General features: G+C 39.0%; 1 protein-coding gene across 1 annotated transcript; it reads left to right on the top strand.

Annotated features, from left to right (window-relative positions):
- Positions 1-1,834: 1,834 nt before the first annotated feature.
- Positions 1,835-10,032, top strand: LOC134667944 (GILT-like protein 1). Its single transcript, XM_063525365.1, has 2 exons — positions 1,835-2,001; positions 9,410-10,032. The coding sequence occupies exons 1-2, from the start codon at positions 1,884-1,886 to the stop codon at positions 9,928-9,930; spliced, it is 639 nt and encodes a 212-aa protein (XP_063381435.1). The 5' UTR covers positions 1,835-1,883; the 3' UTR covers positions 9,931-10,032.
- Positions 10,033-26,732: the final 16,700 nt, after the last annotated feature.

Here is a 26,732-nt window from a genome sequence, read left to right as displayed (position 1 = left end):
GGTCTCATGGACTTCCTTGAGACCTGACAGCGGTCTTGAAGCAGTCTGCGGAGCAGTTAGTCACCATATTACATATCACATGAAGTCCTGTGATGTGCTCGGACGCCAGACCGTCAACATCTCCTGCCTTTTCTGGTGCCTTGTAGAGACGAAGCACGGGTCGGGATTTATACTTCTAGTGGTAGTTTAGTAAGAGTATATTTAGGTACTTGCGAATTTATTTTCGCGGTGGGAATTTGGAAACATAAATTGAATGTATAAATACGCAAGTATAACGGGTTAGTATTGATTGACCAGCACATGATTATTTTTATGGTGCAGTGTATTTTTATTAATTTAAATGATATAATTTTGTCGTCATTTTCGCGTGAATTTCGCTCCTGTTTGTTTGTTCATATGCGCGAGCGAAACGCACTGGTAAATGATATCAAAATAACATCAAAATATAAGATTGAATTGGCAGTCCGTTAATAGGAGTAAAAACGCTACATTTTGTATATTTTACTATTTTAAACTATATTTATGGCTCCTTTTTAATGCGCTACGTAGGTACCATATTTAAGTGAACTTTTTGGTAGATTCCGTACCTGGTCTCTAATTCCATGTTTTTAAACCAATTAAATTGTTTTGGTAAGTACGAGTAGATCAATTGTTTTTTGTTAATACATTTAACTAGCGAAGAAGATATTTACAACTAACTTATACCTACCTGTATTATTATATGTGGGTAACATATAAGTTTTTAATAAAAATGCAATTTCAATGAAATATTTTTCTGGTTAAAACTAGTTTTCCGTAGCACCTCAGTGAAAACGCGTTTTCACTACCGAAAATCGTGGAATTTAAAACAGTGCTTTTACTAAACTACAGAACATTTGCTGTTGTTACTCAAAGTCAGTTACGTTAAAACTAGTTAATAGCGATACGGGCAACTGTTTTTAACTAGGGAAAACGCGTTTTCACTAGAAACAGGTTTTAGGTGGCATATTTACACAGTAAAAATCATCATACTTATATTTTAAAAGGTACAAATCGTGTAAACTTAATAATACATACCCAAATGCTGTCTATTGACGGATCTATCGGCGTACCCGGTCAACCAAACCAGACGAAATTCGCTTTGAACTCTCAACGACCCTCAAGACTTGTACTGAGAAATGAGATAAAAGAGGGTGCTTCTGGCCTTCGTGTTCAGACACTCTTTGTTACGATTGTTCCAAACACGATACCGACTATATTTAGGTAAGGATTTGAGTTTGATGAATCAATAAGAACTCAGTAGATACGAAATTAATGTCAAGACCTGAGGTAGGTACATTATTTTTAAAAGACAAAAGTATGGTTTAATATAAAGAAAATGCTGACAGGGGAATTATAGTAACCTATTCCTAATAAAGATAGGCCAAGAAAAGTCTGCAGCATTAACAAATTGACAGTCAAAAAACTTAATCAAGTTATCTTAATATTGAATTGGTATCTAATTATAATTCTAATTTAATATAATTACCTATGCATTCGGTGTATGAGAACTGGATACAGCACACCAAAATGGCAGTAATATACAGTTTGCTTATATTGTCGTTGCTGGCTCTGGCAAATGTTCAACTGCAAACCGTCAGCGGGAGGATCAAAATAACAACTGACACGACATCAACATGCACAGACAGAGTACGCTTTTGCGACTATCTGCTATCCTATTTACTGTAGCTATGACGCTATTTCTAATATTTACAACGTTATCTTTCTGTACTGATTTTCTTACAGTATATCCGATAACGTTCAATCTAAAAACTCAATCAAGATGTTTATCTCTGCCTTTCATAGGCGTGATAACGTATAAAACTAAGCAGTCGGTGTACGTCAATCGCATACAGCACACCAAAATGGCAGTATCATACAGTTTGCTCGTTTTGTCTTTGCTGGCTCTAGCAAATGCTCAACTGCAGGCTATTAACGGGAGAATCAAAATAACAGTTGGCACGACTTCAGGATGCGGAGATTGTAACACGGGTGTTTTGAAAGGGGGTAAAATAAATGAATGGAAAGCTCCGGCTTGTCAAAATTGAAACAGCCATGTTAACAAAATAAAATTAAATCAAAATAAATAAAATAAACTAAGTGTAACCTTGCTGTAGGAAAGCTAAGAGGAGATACAATTAAACAAATTTATATCTAATAAACTTTATTAACCTAAGTTATAGTGTAAAAGCTCAGTGGTATAGCTGGGTCGCTTCACAGGTTCATGTCATAAGGTTTACACCAATTAATTAATTACTAAAGACTAAATTTCGAAATACCTAAGTTTTATGCACCAGAACTTTCAAAACTTTAAATTAAAATAACTATTGCTCTAAATCACATTTTAAATTTGTAGCCGAGCGCAGACGCAATTTAAAAATTAAAGATGCATCAGACCGACCTCAAAAACTGCTACCGGACCTGGAGCGGCGGGGAGTGACCTCGCCTATCCCCGGGAAGCTGACTGCTAACCTGGTTGGAGCCGGCCAGTGCAGATGACGTGGGACAGATCCCACAGCATCATTTTAAAACTTCAAATTCGAAACATCTTGAAACTTCTATAAACATCAAAAGCTTCTAGAAACATCTAGAAACATTCTAGAAACATCCCGGCTCCTGCAAAGCGAGAAAAGGAAATATTAGCCGATGCCCTTTATGGCCGCTAGAGAAATAATTTGGCCAAGCCCGAGATAGCTCGAGGCATTTAGTGTTCCGTACGGCTACCATCAGTTTGGCATTGACATAAACGATATCGTGAACGTAATTTACTTCCTATAATAGGTATATCTCTTTCGCACTAATATGTCAGTACGAGCGAGATGCATAGAAAGTAAATTACGTTCACGCCCACGGTAGCGTTTATGTCAATGCCAAACTGATGGTAGCCGTACCGCTCGCATCGTTACATTTTACAGAGGTTGCTTGCCTGTTTTTAGGATACCGTATTCAACTACACACACAGAACAATAGTACAAAGTATCTAAGTGCGAAGGCCGAAGGCCGAGCTTTAGCAAAATGTCATCGCTTTAGCACAGAGCAATAGTACAAGTGTCTAAATGTGAAGGCCAAAGGCCGACCTCCGCGTAGCCCGAAGGCCCGAAGCGTCCAGGATGTCAGTGCTTTAACACAGAACAATAGTACAAGTGTCTAAATGCGAAAGCCGAAGGCCGAGCTCCGCGTAGGGCCGAAGGCCCGAAGCGTCCAGGCTGTCAGTTCTGTGTTTAACCACTGACATCTTGCAGGCTTCGGGCCTTCGGCCCTACGCGGAGCTCGGCCTCCGGCCTTCGCATTTAGACACTTGTATTAATTACCTGTGTTTAGAACTGACCTCCTGGATGCTTCGGGCTTTCGGCCCAATGCGACTTCAGCCTTTGGATCTTGCGACTTAGACACTTGTACTTAAAAATACTTGGAAAAGTTACGGGAGGCGCGCGTCTGTCGGACGCTTCGGATCTTCGAGTCGCTCCTTCGGCCTTTGCATTTAGTTAGATTATTGTACTATTGCTTTGTGTTTGAATACCGAAGTCGAGCATCTCGCGAATGCTTGATGTATTATAAATTATAATAATTTAGAGTAAGGCCAAGCGCGCACCACGATTTTTTGTCCTGCGATAATTTTGTCGCAGAAATGCAACGTATGTGTTTATATGTTAGTGCGCGCATATGCGACAAAAAAATCGCAGCGATTTTGAAATTGTGATTTGTCACATTTTTCTGCGATTGTCCGCGACGCGATTGTCGCAAAGTGAATTGCAGCATGCGGAGTTGTATGGCCCCGCGCGCACTATGATAATAAAATCGCACCCCAGCCGGACCTCAGTCGGCATTTCGCTCTCCAAACCCCAACATCTCGGCACCTGCATCTCCAATGGAGTCTCAAAATGAGACGCTAGATGTTGACCATTTAATTATGGAAATAGACGGGGATCACCTTTGTGTTATAAATGCGCAAAGTCATACAGCAATCGCATATTAAAGACACGTTTCATGACAAGCGACTGGTACGAAATCCATGTTGAGAATGAACAAATCGTCGACTTTTTCATCGCACGTGCGCGCAGTGAATTTTCTGCGATATATTACAGCGCGATTCTAAAATCGTGTCGCAAAAATTAATATCGTGGTGCGCGCTTGGCCTGTAATACCTTAAATGTATACTCCTTCAATTTGAATTTAGAACTCATTATTATTTTTTATTTGATTTTGTTTCTAGTTCTATGCCATATATATAGACTTTAATATTATTTAGAACTGCTAAAAAACAAGATCGGCACTTTAAATATTTCGTCAATTTTACCTTTGTTTCTAAAAACTGTGATATTTAACTGTCATATATATACTATTAATGTCTTCCAAAATTATTTTCTCGTAACAGGACTGAAGGGCTACCGCGAAAACCGAAATTCGCAATTTGCGGGAATCTTTCTCTTTTACTCCAATGAAGGCGTAATTAGAGTGACAGAGAAAAATGCTCGCAATTTGCGAACTTCTATTTTCGCGGTTATAGCCCTGAATCTTGTTGCTCACCGATCCGTTCAAAAATATACATAAGTACTGAATATAATTAATAGATATTATAATTATACAATTAATACAGAAATGTAATGGTACTTAATGAAAAGGAATATTGTGTATATTGTTTCGACGAATCAGATACTCTCAATAAAATCTATACATGAGGCCAAAGCTGTTCATAAATATTAAATGACTTTATTATATCTATACGCCTTACTAACTCCATGTGTCCTATTGTTGAAAAAAAAACAAAACGACAGTCAAGAACAGAATTCTTAATTTGAATTTTTCAAATTTTTGAGATGCCTAGTCCATTGGTTGGAAAGCCCGTTCGAAATTGAAACTTATACGCAATCTAATAAGGTCGTATTTTGTGGATCTCTCTCATACTTATAGTAGGCTATTGAGATAAAATTAAATATCCCACAAAAATAAGCAAGCAGAATTAAACTTTGTGTCAAAGACATAAGTCATAAATTTCAATGCCAAAGTTTTAACTAAGGATGTTTCTCGCTAAAATTATGTACTGCCTTATATGAATTGACCAGTGTAAGCATCAGTTAGCTAGCCCTAAGCAACCAAAGGTCAAGCTGCAGTTGAAAAACTAATAAAGATAAAGTTAAGCTGATAATTTTCCCGCCGTCTCCATGCTTCTTTAAGTTGGGTATTGACTGGTCAGCTGCCTGTTAGCTATAGTTTTCGCGAAAATCGCCAGGACAGAGGTGAAAATTTTTGTATGAAAACTTGCAACTTTAAATGCGTTTTTTGACGAAACTATTGCAGTCTAAAATGAAGTCAAAATCAGTCCATCGACTCAATTTTTTGCAAGCTTTCCAATGGTACCCCACACGATTCTTACAAATGAAAAAAGTTTCAGCCTACCCCTCTCAACCCCCTAAATTTCCCCCTTTAATAAGAAATAAGCAGTTTTGACTTATTTACAATATGAGTGGTGGTAATTGCTATAACTGTTCCAAATTTTAGGTATCTATGTCAAACGGTCTCTGAGAAAAACGTATTTAACTGATTTGCAAGACCGAAGTGATCCCATAAGTGTTCCGTAAACAAAGTTTTGTACGGAACACTAAAAATGAAACAATTCGAAATTTAGCTCACCGCACTGGAAGCTGTTAGGACTTCTGGCGGAGCACTCCCTTCCCTCGAGCAGGAGTCAACTCTGTAAAGAACCAAAACTTGGTTAAGAACAAACCCACAATGTTTCGCGCCATTGTGGAATTGATCACAACTAAATTCCATTTATACTTACTCAGTGGAACACACCGAAGGACTCGAACTGCTTCCACCATTTTGACCACCATGTGGAATGTGTGGTCTTATCACAAAATAGGGCTCATGCGAGCGTGCGTCCCCGGAGGGGTCCACACATCAAAAGTGCATGTCACCTCAGAATGACCTTCTCATATGTTGAGAACAAAAGGCAAAAAAACAAAAGTAGGGTGCCAATCCCCTGAAGACACAAATTCTTCGAAAATTCTGAACTGATTATTTAGACAAATTCACTCATGAGCCTAAGAAATATATTTTTATCATTAAATCTAATAAGGTTTCATTTCAGAGCCACTTTGTAAGTCTGTAATTTATATGTTTTGTTTTACATCAAACTTATTTTCTATCTATAAAAATCATACCTAAATCATACAAAGTTTTCCTGGAGTGACAACATAAATATCTCAAGTTTTAATTATTTTTACTCATATGACAACCCCGACAACAGATAAGCATCAAAAGGTGCATCTGAATGCAACAGATTATGCAAAGAAGTGCAATCAATCGAGTTAGTTTGGGATATTGTTAAAATCGTTGAAATAAGAAAAGGAATTCAACCCAAAAATATTAATTTAAAATCTAAGAAAATGTCTACGTTACAATACCCCCCTCCCCGATTTTAAGGTTCAACGTAGGTGAACCGCTCGCTGTCCTCAGCGACTTTCATCCTAAAACAAAATTTAAAACAAAGTGAAGGCAAGAAAACTAACCTATTCAAACTGATCTAGAAAACCTAGAATCTAAACAAAAAGTCTGACGCAACTTCGAGATTCAAAACATACCAAAAATGCTCTAAAATAATCTAAAAGTAAAATCATACTAACGTTAAACAATTTAAAAATACTGCTGTTCTGACCGAACAAAAAAAATCTAAATAATAATCTCGAACCCACGTCAGTACCACGGAAGGTGAAAAAAAACTATGCGGCCAACTGCGCTGCACATAGAAAAAAAACCTCAGTCTATCCTTCCAACCCGTAAACAAACCGTTGGCCTTCTCAGTACAACGCGACAAAAGCTTGTTGTGCTGAGAAAGCCAAAAACCAACCGCCAGGACCGATGTTCAGCATTCCTAAAATAAAACTCAGCTAGACCGGGCGAAAATGAGACCCATAATAGTCCCCTAACTATAAGCCTTCAACGAAAACCTTTTTTTGTAACCCTACCGGTTGAGGACACTAAGGCCTGTCCCAACCCTTCAGGTAGACAACAATCATCAAATTAAACCCAAAAAATCCAAAACGGCCCTTTGAGTTGGTGAGGCACACCTGTCCCCCCAACTCTCCGGAATCAAAAACCAAACTAAAAAAAATATATATACCTAAACAAAACGAGGTATATAACATAGCAGGTGAGTGGTTCGTCGTCCTTGGCGGCACGACGACTGGTACAAGACGAGGGGTCGTGCGTCCAAGGATAACTCCCCTAAACTCTAAAACCATACTAAATCGAAAAAAATTCAACCATTTGGCTGAGTTGCATTGCGGTAGCAGGCATGAAAAGGGTGGCGGAGACACCGAGTGCCGTTCCAATGCCTTCAAAAATGGCTCATTGGATCGTCAACACGATAAACAAAAGGTACCAAACCAAAAGGGGTACCGCGGTCGATATGTCCAAAAAAGCAAGAACCCAATTTAAAACAGCCCCTCAAAAATGGTAACTGCTGGGTATGAACCCCATACCGACCAAATGCGTAGCCACAAAAGTACACAATTTTGCCACTTGGGATCACTTGTAGTAATCTATATTTGGTTAGAATTTCATATTTTAGGTGATAAATATGTGAATTTTTGGAATTTTGATGGAACTGTACTTTCATAAATGTTTTATAGTGAATTTTTTTAATTTTTATGTTTTAACAGTTAAGCCGGAAGGCATAATAATTTCACCACATTTCATTGTAAATGTGCAGAAAACAGCATAAATGTGAGCAAATGCCCAAATTATGGTATGCAATACCCAAAAAATCTTTGAAATGTAACAAAATACTCTACAAAAGGTGAGTTAAACAAAATTATTTTCTGGTGCATAAAAATAAATCTAGACTTTTCCTGCAGCAAGTAATTATTTAGAAACCTGAAAAATTCTTGGGCGCCATTGTAACACGGGTGTTTTGAAAGGGGGTAAAATAAATGAATGGAAAGCTCCGGCTTGTCAAAATTGAAACAGCCATGTTAACAAAATAAAATTAAATCAAAATAAATAAAATAAACTAAGTGTAACCTTGCTGTAGGAAAGCTAAGAGGAGATACAATTAAACAAATTTATATCTAATAAACTTTATTAACCTAAGTTATAGTGTAAAAGCTCAGTGGTATAGCTGGGTCGCTTCACAGGTTCATGTCATAAGGTTTACACCAATTAATTAATTACTAAAGACTAAATTTCGAAATACCTAAGTTTTATGCACCAGAACTTTCAAAACTTTAAATTAAAATAACTATTGCTCTAAATCACATTTTAAATTTGTAGCCGAGCGCAGACGCAATTTAAAAATTAAAGATGCATCAGACCGACCTCAAAAACTGCTACCGGACCTGGAGCGGCGGGGAGTGACCTCGCCTATCCCCGGGAAGCTGACTGCTAACCTGGTTGGAGCCGGCCAGTGCAGATGACGTGGGACAGATCCCACAGCATCATTTTAAAACTTCAAATTCGAAACATCTTGAAACTTCTATAAACATCAAAAGCTTCTAGAAACATCTAGAAACATTCTAGAAACATCCCGGCTCCTGCAAAGCGAGAAAAGGAAATATTAGCCGATGCCCTTTATGGCCGCTAGAGAAAAAATGAAACAATTCGAAATTTAGCTCACCGCACTGGAAGCTGTTAGGACTTCTGGCGGAGCACTCCCTTCCCTCGAGCAGGAGTCAACTCTGTAAAGAACCAAAACTTGGTTAAGAACAAACCCACAATGTTTCGCGCCATTGTGGAATTGATCACAACTAAATTCCATTTATACTTACTCAGTGGAACACACCGAAGGACTCGAACTGCTTCCACCATTTTGACCACCATGTGGAATGTGTGGTCTTATCACAAAATAGGGCTCATGCGAGCGTGCGTCCCCGGAGGGGTCCACACATCAAAAGTGCATGTCACCTCAGAATGACCTTCTCATATGTTGAGAACAAAAGGCAAAAAAACAAAAGTAGGGTGCCAATCCCCTGAAGACACAAATTCTTCGAAAATTCTGAACTGATTATTTAGACAAATTCACTCATGAGCCTAAGAAATATATTTTTATCATTAAATCTAATAAGGTTTCATTTCAGAGCCACTTTGTAAGTCTGTAATTTATATGTTTTGTTTTACATCAAACTTATTTTCTATCTATAAAAATCATACCTAAATCATACAAAGTTTTCCTGGAGTGACAACATAAATATCTCAAGTTTTAATTATTTTTACTCATATGACAACCCCGACAACAGATAAGCATCAAAAGGTGCATCTGAATGCAACAGATTATGCAAAGAAGTGCAATCAATCGAGTTAGTTTGGGATATTGTTAAAATCGTTGAAATAAGAAAAGGAATTCAACCCAAAAATATTAATTTAAAATCTAAGAAAATGTCTACGTTACAAGATACTGTCAATTTTATCACCACCCAGCTAGCAGATGCCTATGAAGAATACAAGGCGTTCTTGGACATTGAATTCGTGCCATGGGGAAGAACAATCCAGAACGCAGACGGTACTCAAACATGCCAGTTTGGAGTCAATGACTGCTTCGCCAACCGTCTCCATCGCTGCGTACTCGATCAGCTGAGGACTAACCAGCAAGCTCAGATGGACTACATGCTTTGTGAATTCTCGCCCCCACATCCCTCATTTCTGCAACGGAGCTACGAGTGCGCTGCTGCTGTCGGTTTGAATCTGGTTACAATCGACGTTTGCGTGGCTACGCCTTTAGGAGATCACCTTGATGCCGCCGCTCAAGCGGCAGCAGCCGAACCCATGGCCACCATCAACTTCGTGCCCTCCATCGTGTTTAACGACCAGATCGACGTGGAGCTGCACACCGCCGCTCGAAGCCGGCTGAAGAGCATGATCTGCTTCGCACTCGCCGAAGTACCCGAGACCGGTGTCACCAATTGCCAGATTTAAACAATTCACACGTGAAACTCCAAACTCCAGATAAGAACAACGAAGTAATTGAAGCCTAGCATCCAAATTCTCTGGAATAAAAGTTTTATCTCGTTTGGCCTCGGCGCTGAAGATTTTAGAATTTTCGAGAGATCCCAACTTTCGGCTTGTAATCGACGAACTTGTGCAATTGGACAACCGACGGAGAAATCCAGCTAATAGCTAACTCGCACCAAATGTGGATCCCTTTATTGTTATTAAATTCTCTTATCTGTAAAACAATCGTTTTTTTGACTGCGTCTGAAATACTTTTTAAATACCTATGGCTTTGAATAAAAAAATATTTGCTGCGTTTCAGAAAAAAACACATTTCAGAAAAAGGTCTCTTTTGTGGACAACATTATAATGCAATGATAATGCATAAAGGTTAACGGCATATCCTTGTGATGTCTACAGAAAAGATGCCACTGAGTTATTACGTGCTCTGCGACACCGGTTCGAAAAGGAGTAGTTACGAGTTACACTACCTAAATTGTTGCAGCGAGTGTGTTAAAATTAAACATCCAATAACATATGTATAACCTGCGTATTCGCTCCGTGCTTGACTGTGGCGCCACTCTAGTCGGTGGGTGTGGGACATATTGCTTATTTGACCAAATAGTATGAAATTGGCTTCCGGCGAAAGATTTTGTTTCGAATTATTTAAAAATTTAAGAGGTAAAGTTAACAATAATTAATAGGTAAATACATAATGTACCGCCATGTTGAATATAAAAAAACCGCAATTCATAACTCAAGATAACGATAATACTAATGAAGTGATATGTAGGAATAATAAATCAGTTTTAATATGTACTAATAGATAAGTTTATACCTAATAATATACTTATCTTAAGATAAGCCGAATTAGTTTTGACGTATTTACTATATTGACGCTTAATCCTCTTGGTATTTCAATCTCAACGCGGTTTGGTCATCTATATATATAAATGCAAGTGTCCTGACTGACTGATTCATCAACGCAGAGCCGAAACTACAAAAGCCAGGAAGTTGAAATTTGCACACCAGATTGCATTTATAAAGTGTACAAGAGATAAGAAGCGATTTTGAGAAATTCAACCCCTCAGGGGGTTAAAAAGGGGATGAAAGTTTGTATGGGGTGAAAGTTTTCTTTTAAGCTAGGAATTTGAAACTTCGTAAAAAGATATATTATTAAAATACAAGAAAACTAATTTCAGCGTTTTTGAAAATTCATCCCCTAAGGTGGTGAAAAAGGGGTTGAAAGTTTGTATGGTAATCAAAAAATTTTTCGAGTGGTGGACTTGAATCTTTGTATTTAGGAATATTATTAGAAGACATGAAAAGTAATTTCAGCGTTTTGTAAAATTCATCCCCTAACAGGGTTAAAAAGGGGTTGAAAATTTTAATCCATTACAAATGCTTTGAAACTTCTTAGAAAGGCATAATAGCCGATTACAAAAAAAAGTTATTGCAACGTTTTTGGAAATTCAACCCCTAAGGGGGTTAAAAAGGGGATGAAAGTTCGTCTTCGGGTGCAAATTTTATTTTAAGCTAGGAACTTGAAACTTTGTAAAAAAGTATCAAATTCAAATATAAGAAAAACAATTTCAGCGTTTTAGAAAATTCATCCCCCAAGGTGGTGAAAAAGGGGTTGAAAGTTTGTATGGAAATCAAAATTTTTTTCGAGCGCGAGACTTGAATCTTTGTATTTGGGGATACATATTATTAGAAGGCAATAAAAGTAATTTCAGCATTTTGTAAAATTCATTCCCTAACAGGGTTAAAAAGGGGATGAAAGTTTGTATGGGGTTAAAGTTTTCTTTTAAGCTAGGAATTTGAAACTTCGTTAAAAGAATGATGAATGAGCGTTTTTGAAAATTCATCCCCTAAGGTGGTGAAAAAGGGGTTGAAAGTTTGTATGGATATCATACATTTTTTCGAGCGCGGGATTTGAATCTTTGTATTTGGGGATATTATTAGAAGACAATAAAAGTGATTTCAGCAATTTGTAAAATTCATCCCCTAACAGGGTTAAAATGGGGTTCAAAGTTTGAATCCATTACAAATGCTTTGAAACTACTTAGAAAGACATAATAGCCGATTACAAAAAAAAGTAATTGCAACGTTTTTGGAAATTCAACCCCTAAGGGGGTTAAAAGGGGATGAAAGTTCGTCTTGGGGTGTAAATTAAATTTTAAGCTAGGAACTTGAACTTTTTGCAAAAAAAAGGTATTAAATTAAAAAACATGAAAACTAATTCAAGCATTTTTGAAAATCATCCCCCAAGGTGGTGAGAAAGGGGTTGAAAGTTTGTATGGAGATCAGATAATTTGTGAGTGCGGAACTTGAATCTTTGTATAAGGGCATTATGAGAATACAAGAAAAGTAATTTCAGCAACCAACATCAAAATCCACTTGACTTAAAATTTCATATAACTTGCTAATAAAGAAAAGTACTTAATTTCAACATTGCTTGGATATGAAAATTATAGAAAATTATAGGAACTAAAGATGTAAAATGTTGAAGATAAAATTCCACGCGGACGAAGTCGCGGGCAACAGCTAGTACTGAAATATTTAAAAATATTGATAGGTGTCTCTGAGAATTATTAAAATAGCTTTTTAATTCTTTGGGCAGAAATCTTGAGCTCTAACTGGCACCATCTCAAAAACAGAGTTATAATTTGAGGACAAGCGCATCAGAGGGAAATCGACACGTTGACACTCTCTAAAGGTAGGTCAAGCAAGAGGGAATGTGCTTTCTTGCAGAGGGTAGGTACTTAGCTCCTTAAGGGGCCCACTGATTACCAGTCCGCCGGAAAGTATCTGTATCTGTATCAAAACAAGTGGTTATGACTACTTCAGTTAACATTACATTAGTCGGTCATAATAATATCTACAGTATCAAACCATATTCATACCAATAAATCGTCTCTAGATTCACAATAACCAGTATACTAGCGAATTGTTGCTCATGCCAGCGATATGCAGCTAATGCAGTGTATTCCTGCGTAAGCACAGGTATTAGTTGCTGCATTACTATGCAAATCAATGCAGATTGCGGCCCGGTAGCTATGGAACCAGTTACAACATGTTACAGGTATTAACGTCACTCGGGAACTAAACTGTTGTTGAAAAGGATCTTGTTTATGCGTTTTAGCTTGTATGTGGAGAGCGTACTCCCATCTTAAAGGGCGGTAGCGCACTTATAATCCCTCTAGCAACGTGTTGGGCAACGGTTATCCCTTAACATTCAGGCAATACGTCTGCTCGTTTGCCTTAAATATCATTAAAAAAAAGTAATGCTTTTATCTCCTATCGTGCTCATGCGTCTATTGTGTCCTTTTCATAATTAGGTAGGTACTTTTCTACTTTCACAGATCTGCAATGTACAAGATTCTCAAGACTGTCAAATAACAAAAACGCGACCAAATTCGTAATAATATCAAGTGTTATTGGAAGTATTTATTTCTGTAATAATACGTGATTTTGTATACTATTTTGCTTTTCTAACTGTATATTTCAAGATTTAATCAAACACGCAATGCACAAATTATTCTCTAAGTTTGTGCTCATTTATTAGATCGAACGCCATACGTACCTAATATCATATCAATATAAAATCATTAAACTTTTAAAAAATATCTAAATGCTTCTTCACAGGAAGTACTCAGTAGGTTTACTTAGGTCCAGGTCTAAAAAGATACATATATATCGCGTTCACTCCTTTAAAAAAAATCACACATACATACCTATATCACACATACCTAGGTACCTATTATTTATGTGCATAATACTTTTTCACCGTCTGATCTTCAAACGTTTCCTCCTTTATACACTGCCTACAGTGCCTACATCATCTAAACATAATATATTATTCAATACTGTAGGCGTTTAAGCATGTTTAAGCTTTGTTGAAGGCTCCATAAACTAAACAATACTTAATCACATAATTTCTAAAGCCTTTCTTGATAGGAAAAGATAAAATACTTGATCGGGCGTTATCACACCTATTAGATATTACTTTTGCATAACAATAAATAAATATACACGGATGTCGGATATCGATATCTCAATTATAATATAATAATAGGTACCTACAAAAAAGTTACTTGGCAGCTAAAACAATTTACCGTCTTTGCTCTCCCCCTTTGAAAATATTTTAAGGTAATCTCTTAGATTAAATCTTTAAAAAAACAACATACTTTAAGCCTCCATATTTTCTTTGAGGGGAAAATATGTTTTCCCTACAAGCCATGCTGGAATAATAAGCAGCAAAGTTATTAACTCCTACAAGAAAAAACACTAAATAACAATTCTTTGGGGAATACTACATTAAGCCTTTGCTTTAATTTATCGTTTAACTTTAACTTAAACAAAAGAATGTAGAATTAATGAAATCTTCATTAATTTAAGACGCTTGAGATTTCTTTTTCTATTCGAAGTCGACTTAAAAAAGAATCGAAGAGTAATAAATTGGTACCGAAATTGTTTAAGTTATTCTTTAGAAGGGGTTTTTCTACATTAAATATTTAAACACGCTGTAAAGCCTATTATTAGTCCAAAAGTATTAAGTAACTTTTTAATTGAATTATACAAGTCTAAAGAAATTACGAGGAGTTAAAACAGGCAATATTGGATTTCACTAACGAGAATTTATTTCTCGTTGCCAAACTAAAATAATAATTCAAGATTTTCTCCGTAATTGTTGCTTAATTGTGATATAATGGCTATAAAAGGCCTCCAATAGGAGTCTACGCTAATCTTCCTTGCATTAAAGCAGCAGGTATTCAATTACGGTAAATATATTTAAAAATGTAAGACAATCCCTGAGAGGGGTTTGGTGGCCGCAGTTAATGAAATTGGCCTCCCTTGGGAAAGACCTGGGGCCTGGAGTTTACGTGACACGTCTTGGTTTGCGACCCTTTCACACGACGTGTTTTTACTTTTACTTCACGTTTAGCTGTAAAGCCTGCGGCTCAATTACGCGAAAATGATATGTATTGTCTTGATGGAATGAACAGAGTTCATAATAATTATATCGTCTCATAACAATTCAATCAACAATTTCATGTTCTATTTCCTAGCCTCAGGGCTCAGATACGTTAGTAGACTGCGACACTTTATGTTTTATTCTCAAATACAAGCCGGATTTTGGTTGTCAAAATTTTGCTTTCGATTTATTGAGCATAAATATACTGTTTTATCACGTAATGAGGTACATGTCCTGTTCAAAGTTTAAAAGTACCGTAAGCGTACTCCATCCTTCCGCTCAATGAATTTACCCACCGTTTTAATTTACGAAGAGCGCTACAAAAGGCAACTTTGCCTGTAGCAATTAAAATGGCTATTGACGTTTAAAACAAAGGACCTCAAACTTTGCCGAGCGACGTAATCTAATCCAGTGACGTCGAGTTGCGACTGACGCGCCCTCAAAATTTCGCCGAATTTAATTAGTACAAACTGCTGCAGTCAACTCGCAACCCGGCAACGACCAGAGACCCTAAAGCTAAATCCTCTCAACAAACGACTGCTAAAACTTAACGACTTCATACATCCCCATCTGAAGTTACAATGGGGCTCGTAAAATTAATACCTTACCTCCGAATCGCCGGGCTGACTCTCAAGATGGTAATTTCCCTTAAAATATTTAAGTTTTCTGTGCACCCTCCGTCCGCAACAGGATTCAATTTCACGCCCTAGAAAGGGGTCCGTTTTGGTCGATTCCCTGTACCTCAAATGTCAGGAGACAGTGCAAGGCAACCATCTTAACCAGAGCTACGTAGTCTCATCTGCTTTCTTTCTATCTGTTTATTAATCAGGGAATCCCAAGCGCAGCAAGGGTCGTGCTACACTGGTGCCAATTGAAGGAACCATTTGCAGGATTATTCTGTGCATACAGAATTGAAATGGCGGGAACTCAATTGAATCAATCTTGCATCAAATTGGTAAAGGTTTTGCGGGAAGTACACCTTTTAAGCTCATTTAAATTTACGTTTCGGTAACAATGATGCGGTCGCAGTTTTCTTCAATTATATTTATTTCTTGGAATGAATCAGGTACTTTTAATTTTTTTATGAATTTAATTCATGTATTTAGGTATCGCTCCTTAGTTGTATTTATCTAAAACTAAAGCAATACTTTCAAAAATGGCCGTGTTAAATATTGTCTCGCTTTAGAAACTATTTCCACAAACCGAATAATGTGACCCAAAAATGAATAATACCAATGCACATGTTTTTGTATTGTCGCCTACCAAGTAAGGTAGGTAATTAACACAAAAAAAAAAACTAAGTTCAGTGACTTAAGTTTTTTAGTTAAATTTAACTTTTTATTTTTTAATATTCCATTATTCCCGTTTATATTTAATAATGTGATAATCTGAAACTCTACCCGCTATTATACCGAACAAAATCAAGTTTGAATTATTAGTATCAAGAAATCAGCTCACGTAATAACCGATACGACCTCCTAAATCATATCAAACATTATCAAACCGCATGATTAATTCGGTTACGTGCCTGGATTCAATTCGATTAGTTTACATAGTAATTTTATAATGAATTGTTTGTTATAATTGCATGCATGGCCGTAATTGTTGTATGTCAACGTTTGAACACGGCGTGTATGTTTTACCGGAAAATATGTATGCAAAACATCGTGAGGAAACCTGCATACGTCTGCGAAGAAATTCATAGGTGTATGTGAAGTCCCCAATCCGCATTGGGCTAGCGTGGGGACTATAGCCCAAGCCCTCTCGCGCACGAGAGGAGGCCTGTGCTCAGCAGTGGGACGTAAATAGGCTGAAATGATGATGAATGATGATGATGATGTATGCAACATTGTAATTATAACACTATCGATGTTATATACCTACATACATATCGATGTTAACGATGTACTTATCGATAGTTTTATGCTGTTATAACGATAAATATTTCATTTAAGTTTGTCCTTATTGTCCTAGAACATTTTTTACTTACCAATGTGGCTTAAAAGTTGTTAAAATAAAAGAATCAGCCATATGGAGGGTTATTTAATAGGTATCAAAATCAATATTAGTTTTATGAAACAAAATTGTTATGATGGATCCACCTGCTTTTCTCCTGATGATCACTTTTACGAAAATACATCTCTAATTATCATGGCCCATGACCTTAACAACTCTCATGAATAAATTGATTCTGTAATGATACGGGGATTCTATATGACAATATTGACATTTTAGTACAAAGCATACGTAGCCGGAGACACATTATTATTCCGAGAATTTCCAAAACACTGTAAACCAACCAACATTGAGTAGGTACAAACTTAATCACATAAATAAACACAGTACAATAAACACTTTATCGTCTAGTACTATGCAAAGGCTTGCTCACAAATAAGGAGCTACAATAGCCAGGGTTGCCCCCGACTGTATGAATAAAAACAGCGACCCGCATAGTGTCTGCGTGTTCTCATTACCAGGGTTGGCACTCGCACGGTCGATGTTGAAATATTCGATTGCGAATTTTTAATTCCAATTTACTCAGGTCAGACGTATCTTCAATAAGTATTTTCAAACTTTTGAAATTGTTTAATGTTTAGGTACTTTTAAGTTTCTAGTAAGTAAATGATGGGAAGCAGAGAAATATTTTGAAACTGCGCTTTGTGCCCTCGGTGCATATTAACTGCCGCCAAAGGAGTATAGAGCACTTACAGAAAATGTGCAAACATTTTCTTGCAATATAGTTTAGAAAAGTGTGCTCGTCGTCAAGTTTATAATTATACACTAGGCATTGAGAACAAATAGTGAATAGATTCAGGTGTTACTTGCGGAAGTCCATATTAATTATTACCAAAATATTACTTTGCTAATCCGCGAAAACAACTCTTCTTTCCTCTTTTCCCTTTTTTCTCTTTCTTCTTTTCGTGGATTAGCAAAATAATATTTTGGTTTTAACTAAGAAAATATGTCTAGCCTCCATCAGTGGCAGCCCTGGCTGTCCGATGAAACAAATGCTATTACCATACAAAGAGGGCAGCGTCCTGCACCGATTGTTTGTACAGCCCTAATACAATCATTTAAAATTCAACATCCATTTGTCTCTTGTGTGCATGTAATTTTGTTGAAAAATCTAATGCATATGCGGAGGGTACGCGTGTGATATAGTTTATATGTAATTTGGTAGCTATTTTATTTTATGAATCGAAATTATGAAAGTTTTTAGTAAGTATGTTATGCGAAGAAATTCAAAGGTGTATGTGAAGTCCCCAATCCGCATCGGGCTAGCGTGGGGACTATAGCCCAAGCCCTCTCGCGCATGAGAAGAGGCCAGGATTATAACCGCGAAAATCGAAGTTCGCAAATTGCGGGCATTTTTCTCTGTCACTCTTATTACGCCTTCATTGGAGTAAAAGAGAAAGATCCCCGCAATTTGCGAATTTCGGTTTTCGCGGTAGCCCCTCTGTGCCCAACAGTGGGACGAATATAGGATGAGGTGTTATGGTGAGGTATTAAGGTGTCAATTTTATAGGCGTCATTAAATCGCTTTATTGGTGTGCAAATAGTACAATAAAATATTTATGTATCGACATGACCGTTAAGCTAATTTTACCCAGAAAGCTTTGAGACCGAGGTTCTTCAGAATAAGTCGCACGAATGACTTACAAAAATAAGTGTAACCGGAAATTTAGCTTAATGTTAGTATGACTCACGACAGTTAAAATTCGGACATACGACTGTGGACACCCGTCTACTTTTACGTCGGTTTTTGCAGGGTTCGTAATTTTTACCCGAATGAATAAAGGAGGGTTTTGTTTTTCGAATGGATGGACCCGGGTATGTCCTTAAACTACGTCCAAACCAGCGGTGGTAGGTCCCGCAAGGGGCCGCCTGGTTTGCTACCACCCTCCCGCCGGAGTCAGGCGCCAAGCAGCCTTGCTGCGTTTCGTCTATGAGCGGGAGTACCAGTGCCTTTGGGGGATGATTTGCTGTCAGTTGTGTTGCATAATGCCGGTTTTTGGATCCTTGAGTGACGTCGGGCCGAGCAGCTCTCGCTGGAGGGTAGCGGGATCCGAGGCACGGTCTTGCCGGTGGCCGACCGCAGGAAGTTGGGGGCCCAATTGTACGACAGCCACGTGCGAGAGGCTGCCCCGCCACCTAGCGAAAAATCCTGGAATAGCTCCACCGTGCCAGTTGGCGACTGGACGGGAGGACCCGGTGGGTTATTTCAGGGGGGCTCGGGCGTCCCCGCAGTCTCCAAGTGAGCTCCTCATTGTCCGGATTAGCTCAAGTGATCCAATTGGTAAACGCAACACCTCGACAGGCATTTTTTCACCCATCCCACACTCCACAAATATGAAAACAAAAAGGAAAAAGAATAGGGTTAAACACCGGCTGCACTTCCTCCCATTGAAAGTGCACCTCACCAACATCAGGGGGTTGCACTCAAATATCGATCCGGTCCACCACCATCTTGAAACCGAAAAACCGCACCTATTCTTTTTGACGGAGACGCAAATCAAAACCCCAGCGGACGCGTCGTACCTCAACTACCCAGGCTACTCACTGGAACATAAGTTCAGAGCACGTGCTGGGGTCTGTGTGTACGTCCGCGACGACATTTGCTGCAAGCGTCTCCGTTGCTTTGAGGCTGCCGGGTTTTCCACTTTGTGGATTATGGTCGACTCGGGCTCAGAGAAAACTCTGTATGCCTGTGTCTACCGATCGCACAGCGGAAACCAGGAGACAACTAGGCTCTTTGACCACCTTACTGAGATGGCAGATAAAGCCCAACAGCGGTACCCCGCGGCTCAACTCGTATTCCTTGGGGACTTTAACGCCCACCACGAGGAGTGGCTGTTCCCGTACAAGAATACTTGCCACGCTGGGAGGGAAGCGCGCAAATTTGCTGTATCCCTAAACCTTACCCAGCTGGTAAATGTTGCGACGCGGATACCGGATGTTACTGACCATACACCCAATTGCCTTGACCTTCTGCTGACAACTGATCCAGACAGGCACTCGGTTTCGGTCTCAGCTCCGCTAGGATCGTCCGATCACTGTCTGGTGAAATCCGTGTCGATCCACTCTCCTCCTGATCTCTGCCCTAGGGGCACGAGGAGAGTATGGCGATACGAGTCAGCGGACTGGGATGAGATGCGGCATTTCTTTGCGTCTTTCCCCTGGCAGCAGGTCTGTTTTTCTTCGGGTGACCCCTCGTGTTCTGCTGAGGCTGTTGCGGATGTGATTCGGCAGGGAATGGAATATTTCATTCCGTTCTCCGACCTATCGCTCGATCACAAGACCCGAGCATGGTACAATTCGGACTGTGCTCGAGCCGAGGCTCTTAAGCAGTCTGCATACCAGGCTTGGGTACTAGCCCGCGATACCAAAGCTGGAGCACAGAGGGTTCGCGCGAAGAAAAAAGCCTTTAACTCAGCTGCCAAGTCCTGCAAACGGGTGCTTCGAAAGGCTCGATTCGACCACGTCAGTCGAATAGGGGCCAAACTCGCCTCCTACCCTCCTGGTAGCAAGCGGTTCTGGTCCCTGTCGAAAGCGGTCGAATCCAACTTCTGCCGACCCACATTGCCACCTCTGCAGAAACCTGATGGGACACTGGCCCACTCCGCGACAGAGAAAGCTAACTTGTTTGCTTCTCTGTTTGCGAGCAATTCACGTCTAGATGCAGGCTCAAAACTTCCACCTACGCTACCTCATTGCAGTTCCTCTATGCAGAGAATTGCTATACATCAAAAAGAGGTACGCCGAGCTCTGCTGAATCTTGACGTGAATAAGGCCGATGGACCAGACGGTATACCTGCACGTGTACTAAAGCAGTGTGCGCCTGAGTTGTCTCCTGTACTGACACGCCTGTACCGCCTCTCTCTCCAAACAAGAACGGTGCCGAAATCCTGGAAGCTTGCAAACGTGCAGCCAGTACCCAAGAAGGGTAGTCGTGCTGATCCCTGCAATTACCGACCAATCGCCATTACCTCCATGCTCTGTAAAGTCATGGAAAGGGTACTTAACGGCAAACTGCTGGCATACCTCGAAGCAAATGATCTGCTCAGTGACCGTCAATATGGCTTTCGCCGAGGTCGGTCTACTGGGGATCTTTTAGCGTATGTCACGCACTGCTGCGGCGAGGCCATCGAGAGGAACGGTGAAGCGCTTGCTGTTTCACTGGACATCTCGAAGGCCTTTGACAGGGTTTGGCACGCAAGTCTCCTTAGCAAGCTTCCTGCTTACGGCATCCCTGCTGATTTTTGTAGCTGGCTATCTGATTTCTTGAGTGAACGGTCGATCAGAGTAGTTATTGATGGCTGCTCTTCGGACCTCATGGCCATTGACGCCGGTGTTCCTCAGGGGTCTGTTCTCTCCGCAACCCTTTTCCTGCTCCACATTAACGACATGCTGCAACCCAGCATTGTAGGTTATGCAGATGACAGTACGGTTGTTGAGAGATATTTGGCTAGTGCAAGGGACAGCAGGGAGGATATACGTTCACAGAGAGAGGCCATGGTTGAGCGAATGAACTTGACCCTTAGTCTCGTTTCCCAGTGGGGTGATGACAATCTGGTCACGTTCAATGCCTCCAAAACGCAGGCGTGTCTATTTTCCGCTAAACGGAGTCCATTCGACCTAACTCCTTCTTTCCGGGGTGCATCTGTACCTATTACCGACAGCCTGGAACTCCTCGGCATGGAGCTGAGTTCAGTCCTCGGCTTCGGCAGCTTCATTGAGTCTAAAGCACAAACTGCGGCCAGAAAGCTGGGCGTCCTAAATAAGGTGAAGCGATACTTCACACCTGGACAGCTTCTAACACTTTACAAAGCTCAAGTCCGGTCGTGTATGGAGTATTGCAGCCACCTGTGGGATGGCTCAGCTAAATACCAACTCGCCGCTTTGGACTCAGTGGAGCGCAGAGCCAGGAGGATGATTGGCGACAAGAAGCTAACGGCTAAGCTTCAGACTTTGGCCCATCGGCGGAAAGTCGCCAGCCTGTCGGTATTCTACAGGTTGCACTTCGGGGAGTGTGCCCAAGAGCTACACGAGCTCATTCCACCGTCCCCATTCTACCATCGGACTTTTAGACGCACGGCCGGTTTCCATCCTTACTTGGTAGATATTCCGCCAATTCGCACTAAGCGCTTTGCTTCTACTTTCCTTATGCGCACTGCAAAAAAAAAAGAATGCTTAAGAATCTGCTTACAATGTTTGATGGATTTCAACGTAAGAGGTATCATTATCTTCGTTTTAGTTGACGTAGTTATGAGGTTATTAACATAGACTACATATTTATATTAAAATTGCCTGCGAAGCCTAACCGCAGTCGGGTTTAAAAAACCGGGCAAGTGCGAGTCGGACTCGCGCACGAAGGGTTCCGTACCATAATGCAAAAAAAAGGCAAAAAAAAACGGTCACCCATCCCAGTACTGACCCCGCCCGACGTTGCTTAACTTCGGTCAAAAATCACGTTTGTTGTATGGGAGCCCCACTTAAATCTTTATTTTATTCTGTTTTTAGTATTTGTTGTTATAGCGGCAACAGAAATACATCATCTGTGAAAATTTCAACTGTCTAGCTATCACGGTTCGTGAGATACAGCCTGGTGACAGACGGACGAACGGACGGACGGACAGCAGAGTCTTAGTAATAGGGTCCCGTTTTACCCTTTGGGTACGGAACCCTAAAAAACTATGTAGGTAAGCTTTTTGTGGATATAACTAGAACAAGTCTAATTAAATAATTTTTAGGGTTTAAGACTTTGCTGTCCGTCCGTCCGTCCGTCTGTCACCAGGCTGTATCTCACGAACCGTGATAGCTAGACAGTTGAAATTTTCACAGATGATGTATTTCTGTTGCCGCTATAACAACAAATACTAAAAACAGAATAAAATAAAGATTTAAATGGGGCTCCCATGCAACAAACGTGATTTTTGACCAAAGTTAAGCAACGTCGGGAGTGGTCAGTACTTGGATGGGTGACCGTTTTTTTTTTTGCTCTTTTTGTTTTTTTTTTGCATTATGGTACGGAACCCTTCGTGCGCGAGTCCGACTTGCACTTGCCCGGTTTTTAAATATATCGTAAAATTTAAATAATCACAATTATTTTCCAGTGGCGCTAGTGACCACGTTGATGGGCTCTCAAGTGGATACCTAGTTATCATTAGAGTGAAGTGACTCAAAGTCGTCAACTTCGAAAATATTGGTGTAAAATTATTGGAGCATGCATTTATTTAGTATCATTATATTTTGAAAGAAGGAAAGCACTTCAGGCTCGGTATAGAGTCAGCACGTTGTAGCATGAGGTCCTTAAATCTGAATACCAATTAGAGCATGCTTCTAATCTTTGCTCCGACACCTCTGACCTCAGGCTTTATCTCTAAGGACTTCGTATCGACTCGCACGAACTGACTTGGCTTTATATGATCCCGAAACTATATGGCACATATTATAGTTCCTATTATACTGTCAATATTGATTGTCATTAACTGTCAGTACTTAATCGTAATAAAATTTGACTCAATTTTTTAACTTGTTTAGGTCCGATTTAATTTCTTTGTTTGCGAATTTTATTTTTATCAAAAGTATTACTTTATATGATACGAATTTTATTTACAATAAAGTCTTCAATAAACGCGAATGAATTGTTTTATTACTATTTCTTATATAAAATATAACATTGCAATTTGCAACAGAACAGAGGCAACATGTTGAAAAACAAACTGAAAATCGCAAAAATGTAAGAACTAAGAAGCAAATATAGATAAATTTAAAATGATTAATATAGTAAGTTTTTTCTATATGCTGCCCAACGTACGATATGCCATTCCCCGCATTCCTATAAATGTGAGCCTCGTCAATAAAACTGACGACAATACTGATCGTGTATATTGCCATTAAGGTCTCCGAAACCAACTTGGGACCAAGAGACTTGAGTTTAGGGATTAGACTAGACTTAATGTTGAACTTTATTCTTAACTTGCATTAGTTGGTGTGGCTAAGTTCAACCTAGATTGGTGTTTGGGGTTTGATACAGATAATTTAGTTACGATACTGCCTAACTTTGTTTATTAATTTATTTATAAGGTAGATACAAAATATAAGAATAAACTAAACTGTGTTTAGTTACATATTAAAGGAATCCCACCTTGCGGTCTTTTATGTACCTACCTTTTGAATATTAAATAATTAAATATGGCTAAATTTAATTCTTTAATATTCAAATGGTGTATAGGTACTTAAATACAAAATACAGTAGGTACATTGCGGCCTCCTTTTTAAATATATCGTAAAATTTAAATTATCACAATTATTTTCCAGTGGCGCTAGTGAGCACGTTGATGGGCTCTCAAGTGGATATCTAGTTATTGAAGTACATTGTAGACATTAAAGGTTAGAGAACATTTTCGAGCCTATCCTCCTATAAAGTACCTGAAACTAGATCTAACATTAATTGTATTCCGAGGGGCTCGGTAGCAAATTGGGCGAGATCACGCGCCGTACAGATTACCGTTTCAGCCTCCGGCTTACTCGTAAACCCTCACCCGGTAATCCCAGCAATTGATCTGTTCCTACTGATTGAGGTAATAATTAGCTAAGAATACTTTGTAGTAATTCCATTGTTATCAAATTGTGATAGCTCAAATATAGTTGGTTATTATGTATATTTACTTATCGTATGGCAATATGTACACACACTTATTAAATTTACAATTAAGATCAAAATTTACAATTCCACAGATACAAACTCGCGTTTATTGTTAGGTTTTTAAAATCTTCAACTGGGCCATTATATCTGGTAACAGGGCACTGAAATACCATGTGATGTATGGTCTGTTCTGGGTGTCCACACTCGCACGCCGCCGACTCGCTCCACTCCCACTTGTGCCAGAGGTACGCACAGTTGCCGATACCAGTCCTTAGACGGTTCAGTGCACACCATATTTGTCGGCTTTCGTTAAATCCTTTGGGCCGTTCCTGTGTGGTAAACTCAAAGATGGAATTGTCTACATGTAAATCAATTAACATTGATCAACAGAACAGATACACAAACAATTCACAACGACTATCGATAAAGTAGTACCACATATTTCCATCAAAAAAATGTTCCACTAGATGGCAAAGTTTTTTAAAACCTCACGAAGGTCAAGATATCACTTTTCAAACCACGAGCGCGAGCGCAGCATAGCGTAGCGATTTTGGCATCTTTCGCTTGCTAGGGTACAATATTAGCACTAGGGGCTAAACAACAACTTTGCCCCCTTCTAAAACAAATTACTGTAATTGATAATCGACATTTGATATAACTTAAATATAATTAAGAAGTATGTCGAGAAATACATGCTGGGAACTGAAAATATAAATAAGCCCTCGCGCATGAGAGGAGGCCTGTGCCCAGCGGTGGGACGTATATAGGCTGAATTATTATTATTATTGATTAAAGGAAAATATATTGCTATAGTCAACAACTTTACAATAAAGCGGCAATTTGATAATATTATTAGAGCTCGCTACATGCACACTAATAAATTAACCGAAAAGCTCACAACAAATGTTTTAGTACTATCAACAGTCAGCCTCCAAATTAATTGATTTTTGTTTACATTGCTAACAACTCCACATAATTTACTTGTGCATTTATAGTCACCGAACGGCGACTGAACTAATATCATAAATAATTTTTTGAACTCTAGCTACCATAGATAGAGTTTAAAATCAATTGACTATGAATTTTAGCTAAATTTTCGCATAGTACACGTATCATTCCTTATTCATTAGACGAACATGTAAAGAGGCGAACCAATTTAAGTGTTCAAACATGGGGTTGGTTCGTCGCGTGACTGTTTCGGGAACGCCTTTCGTGTGTATAAAAGACAATAGACAACAAATCGGAAATGTTTGACCTGAGTTGCATCGTTTGAAGCGTCTATAAATATTACCTATAATCGCATGGGATTTGCTTTACATTGTGGCATTTGATCGATCGATTGATTTTCGTTGCCCCTACTTAGACGACAATGATCTAAATAAAATCGCATGCCATTTTGCCATGCCTTTATAAACTTTAGTTGCTTAAGTTTTTCTTCCGCGAATAATCTACGGAATCTCTTTAGGTTAATACCTACTTATAATTTTATAATAGCTTTATTTTTTTTTCTATCTTTGGATTCTTCAATCAAATATTCTATCAACAATAAATACAAACACAACTAATAATTTTGATATTTATCTACATAGTTTGGTGAAGCAATTACGAGTATATTGTCCTATAGAAGATATTTTTTTCATATTTCTGATATTTTGTCGAAGTTTGATCCGACTCAGCAACAGCTTCTCGAGACGGTCATGTAAGGGACTGCACTTTTGACGTGCATTTAATGAGCGTTTTCCTAACGTGCCGACTGTCACATTAACAGCACAAGCGTACTCTAGATGAACTCGAGACACCCGTTCTGTGGAATTGCAACTAACTGCTAAATGTTGGGGATTCTCAGACGCAACGTTGCCAGAGCTACGGAGAAATTCGTAGATAATCGGATTGTACGCTTTGTGCGCAAATTATTGATAAACCTTCGGACTTTCATACTACCTACCTAATTTGTTTTTAAGTCATGTAATAGAATGTAACGTGATTGTTGACGAAATTGACGTGAAAGGTCTCTCCTCCCAAAGAAAATGTTCTACTGATATCAGACGATACTTTGCATCTCTTTGCTAACTTTCAACAATTTTAAGCTTTAGTTACAGAATAACTAATAGTACTACCGTCTTTAGTACCCACCTACAGCCAAATATAGCATTTAAAAAA

Source organism: Cydia fagiglandana, chromosome 10 (assembly GCF_963556715.1).
Source record: "Cydia fagiglandana chromosome 10, ilCydFagi1.1, whole genome shotgun sequence".
Taxonomy (NCBI): domain Eukaryota; kingdom Metazoa; phylum Arthropoda; class Insecta; order Lepidoptera; family Tortricidae; genus Cydia; species Cydia fagiglandana.
The sequence above is the reverse complement of the archived record's forward strand: the minus strand, read 5'-3'. Positions and strand labels throughout refer to the sequence as shown.